At 48.6% G+C, this 4,263-nt stretch overlaps 1 protein-coding gene across 2 annotated transcripts; it reads right to left on the bottom strand.

Moving 5' to 3' along the window:
• Positions 1-6: 6 nt before the first annotated feature.
• On the bottom strand, positions 7-3,948 carry LOC102388589 (fibrous sheath CABYR-binding protein-like). 2 transcript variants are annotated; one of them, XM_006020397.3, is made up of 2 exons: positions 3,785-3,948; positions 7-2,951 (listed from the first exon to the last, which is right to left on the bottom strand). In XM_006020397.3, exon 2 carries the CDS (start codon positions 2,822-2,824, stop codon positions 446-448), a length of 2,379 nt encoding a protein of 792 aa, XP_006020459.1. In that variant the 5' UTR covers positions 2,825-2,951; positions 3,785-3,948; the 3' UTR covers positions 7-445. The 2 variants fall into 2 exon arrangements, with proteins under 2 accessions (XP_006020459.1, XP_006020458.1); XM_006020396.1 differs by lacking the exon at positions 3,785-3,948 and adding an exon at positions 3,492-3,569.
• Positions 3,949-4,263: the final 315 nt, after the last annotated feature.

Here is a 4,263-nt window from a genome sequence, read left to right as displayed (position 1 = left end):
GTGGATGCAGCCACCATGATACACAGTAGCTCACGAGAGCTCTAGGGAGGCTCATTTACAGAACAGTGAGGGAAACCCTTGCCAGGAATTAAGTGGCTGGTGTTCTGTGACAGCAGAGTAGTGTTGGGGGAAAAACAGCCAGTGTTCTTGAACAACAGAAAGAGCCACACAAATAAAGGCTGCACCAATCTAAAGAAGCGACCGCTTGTGAAAAAGACTGCACTTCCCAACCCTACTGGCATAAATCCATGGCAAAGGCAGTGATGGTGGTGCAGCTACAGGAGGGGAGCTGTACCCAAAGACAGTTAAGGTAGTTTATGCTCTTGGAGTCACACAAGGGCTGGGTGGGGTCATGTGCTACACACATTGAGAATGACCAAAAGCAGGTTATTACTACAGCCAGGAAAGGTAGTTCAGGATCACCAAGGCAGCAGCATCAGTTCGGTCAGCGGGTCTGTGAAGCTGCAGGCTCCATGGCCGCAGGAATGGGATCAGCTGCATCCTTTGGGAATGGTTCGTCTAGAGAGAGGGGGCCATGGTTGCTAGGACTGATGTCCGAAGATAGGGCTTCTTTGGTTTTTGCTGGGTGGGTGGCAGGACCCTCAGCCTTTTCATGCCTGTCCTTCACACTATTCATGGAAAGTCCTGTTGGAGGAGCTTCTACAGTTTGCAGATTTGCAGCGTCACTGATGGGCTCACAAGTTTTAGGGGCCAAAGCCATTTGCTTTTGCTCCATGACCTGCTGTGACTCTGGCTCCGGATTGGGCTCACATTCCTGAGGCTGTTCCTTGTTCACTTCCAAGATATTGTTTGTGACTTGGGAACTGGCCCCCATTTTCCCACCCTTTGATTCTGTGGTCCCAGCCCCTTCTGGGATGCTGGCAGCTGGTGGTGCTTCTGTAACTGCATCAGCAGGATGGGCTACTTCACTTGCTACAGTGGCCTGACTTTCAGTCCTTTCTACAGTGCCTTGTGCAGTCTCTTTAATAGACTGGGCCAGGCCAGAGATTTCTGTGGGCTCTGGTACGGTCCTTGGAGTAACCCATGCTTCAGAGTCTCCCGTTTCCTGTGCTCTCAGCTGCCCTTTACTCATCTCCTCCATGTTCAGTGCAGCAGACTGGGCCGGAGTCACCTCTGTGGTGCCTTGTGCCATCTCAGCAACAAGATGGGGCTCATTTTCTCTAAAGGCATCTGCACACTGGACACCGCTCCCCTGTGCTGCAGGCAGGCTCTTCCCCATCTCCTCTGTTGCCTTTAGAGAAGCATCTGCAGCGGGACAGAGCTCCCTTTCCCCCATGGCAAGCTCAGCTTCACATGCTGTTGACAGAACAGACGGCACGCCAGTCTCCACCGTAGCCTGTGCAGTGGGCTGCACCTCAGTGACTTGTATGCTGTGCTGCATAGGCTGCGTCTCCTCTGTGACATCCATGGCAGCTTGGGCCTTGCCCTTTCCCATCATGGTCTGTACAGAAGCCTGGTCCTCAGTCATGGCCGCAGTTTCATCTGCAGACTTAGTACTGGGCCAGGCCTTTGTGTCTATAGAGGTTTCAGCAGCAATCTGGGTCTCAGTCTCCCCTTTGGCTGCTAGGGCAGTCTGTGTAGCAGGACAAGGGCAGGTCTCCGTTGCCTCTACAACTGTGCCATCTTCTGCAGTAGTTTGGATCCCAGTTTCAGTAGGCCAGGCCTTACCAGTTGCTTGTGGTACAGTCTGTGAAGCAGGATGGGCCTCAGGAGACCTTTGTGAATGCCTTGGTGTCATCTCTGCTGTGAAACTGGGCTCTGTTACACGGGCAGTTTCCAGCATGGTCGGTGTGGGAAGCTGGGGCTCAGTCTCTAGGAGAATCTCTTGCCTGGCTCCCACAGTAATCACCACCTCACTGGTCTCTTGTACAGTATGGTCCATGGCCTGGGGTTCAGCTGTGTCTTGCATGTTGGCTTTAGGAGACAGGGTCTCAGTAGTGGCACTGAGACTGCAAACAGTAGGTTCAGTCTCACAGGGAGTTATTTGTATGCATGGTGCCACAGCAAGGTTATCAGTCTCTTCAGCAGTGCCTGTGACAGAAGGAGCCATGCCAATCTCTCCAGCATTTAAGGACTCAGACTCTGCAACAGCATGGGTCTTACTATCCTTTGACGTCCCTGTGAATGGTTGTACCTCATCCATCCCTTGGGAAACTGCTTGCCTAGGCAGTGCAGCGGGCTGCACTTCGCTCTCTCCTGCCATCATGGGAGCATCAGGGTTTTCTGGGGCTCCGACTATGGAGCCATGTGCCATCACTGCACTATCCTGCATCTCACCGCTGTGTCCAGATGTAGGAAGGGATGAAACATCATGGAGATCACTTTGTGGGCTTGGTGGAACAAGCTGCACCTTGGTCATTTCTCTGGGCTCTGCAACAGGATTGAGATCATGGTTCCTTGCGCCCTGTGGGGACTCTGTTTCCATAAGAGACTGGCTCTCACTAATTTGGGAGGTCTCCACAGCAGACTGAGCTTCTACCTCCTGAGGGATCACTAGCATAGTCTGTGCTTTCATCCGGGTCTCACCAGTCATTTCAGTGTCTTTTTGAACATTTGTTACCATAACCTGGCTCTCACCCCTTTCCTCTGTGGGAGCCTGGACCTCGCTAGGCTTTTTCACAGTTGTTTTCGCAAGCTGGGCCTCACTAACTTCTTGGGGAGCCTGTTGTGTTACCTCTGCAACAGGATGGGCCGCAAACTTTTTCGGTAGTCTCTTGATCTCCATGACATTCTTCTTGGCATTTCTCTCTCTCAATCTCTCAAAAATCATGCCGAGTCTGCTCTTGCTGCTTTTGCTCCCCATTGCTGGGGCACTGCCGTACCAACACAGATAGAAACAGACCGTCAGGGGGCAGAATCCAGGAGCGAGGGGACAAGGGAAGGTGTGGAGCTTCTGGATCAAAACCAGCTCAACACAACAGGTATCACATCTGTAAGGGAGAAAACAGCATGAGCACCCATACATCTTAGATAACTAGTTGCAGCCAGACTAGAGTTAGCACATGGGATACCCCCAGCCCCTCTCCCTTCTTTCCATACACATCCCAGGAGAACATCAGTGCTGATATTTATTATTACACTTCAAATTATTATGCACCATTACAGCCCTCTTCTAAACCAAAAAGAGCAACTATCACAGAGGCCAGCTTTATACACATGGATCACTTCTACTAGAAGTGGACTGATCATTTTGCTGTTATGGAGCAGATTAACCAACTGAAAATCCCAAAACTAACTGAAGTGCCCAAAACCCCTCCCCACCAAGTTGAGTCTTGGTTCTTGCATCAGAGCAGACAATAAAGCCTCTTTTGTTGTAATATGCCAGCCATTTACTTAGCAACAAAGCATCCTTGTGCTTTCATAATGCCCCAGGATACTAGCTAAATATATAGTCAGACCTGTTTTAACAAGGACTAGAACAGAATAACCAAAATCACAGAAAAAAACCCCTGAAAGTACCCTTAATTTACCAGCTTATCCTCCAAACAACATAAAAACGTTCACAGCCTATACTAAACATTCAGCATTTAAAGTGATTCAAATACTTGCATGGATCTTATATAGGGTTAAAGACCCACACAGAACTAATTCCCCACCCACAACACCCTGAACATTAGTTCCACTTAATCACTGGTCTTCTAGCCTGTTGCTTGCTTTCCTGTTTTCTCCTAGATGAAAGAGGCAGCACATTTCTGTGACTGATTCTATTTTGCTTAAAAAAAAGGTTAATTGGCCCACTCATATTATTTCTGATAGCTCTCACCTGGTTCTGAATTTCAGCGTGAAGCATGCCTTGTGAGATCCTGCAACATCATGTTCTCTAAAAAGACATCATATCAACAAATTGCTGCACAGCAGGCTAGCTGTGTGCAAAGCTGTCTTGGGGTGATGCTTTATATAAAACAATTCAATGTTGTTAACCCATAATAAAAAAAAAAGCCAAATCCCTGTTCTCTCTTTTTTCAGTCTAATAGATCCCATGGCTTTCATACAGATGTAGCTGGGATGGCTATTTGTCATGCCAGCTGATCTTATTTGGGGGCATCTCAGCAGCTGTCATCACCTCATCACTTAATCAGACCACTCCTAGGCAGAGAGACATAAGAGAGGCACATCCCACCCCTGGGTGGTAGTATTTAGCTGTGGCTTTTCTTGCTTTTTGTTTAGATTTTGATTTTTTTGGACTAGGTTTATCTCTTTGCTATGTTTGTAAAAGCATCTAGTAGAATAGCACCTTGATCC

The sequence above is a fragment of the Alligator sinensis genome, unplaced genomic scaffold (assembly GCF_000455745.1).
Source record: "Alligator sinensis unplaced genomic scaffold, ASM45574v1 scaffold278_1, whole genome shotgun sequence".
NCBI classification, from domain to species: domain Eukaryota; kingdom Metazoa; phylum Chordata; order Crocodylia; family Alligatoridae; genus Alligator; species Alligator sinensis.
Note: the sequence above shows the minus strand (reverse complement) of the source record. Positions and strands in the feature narration are given on the sequence as shown.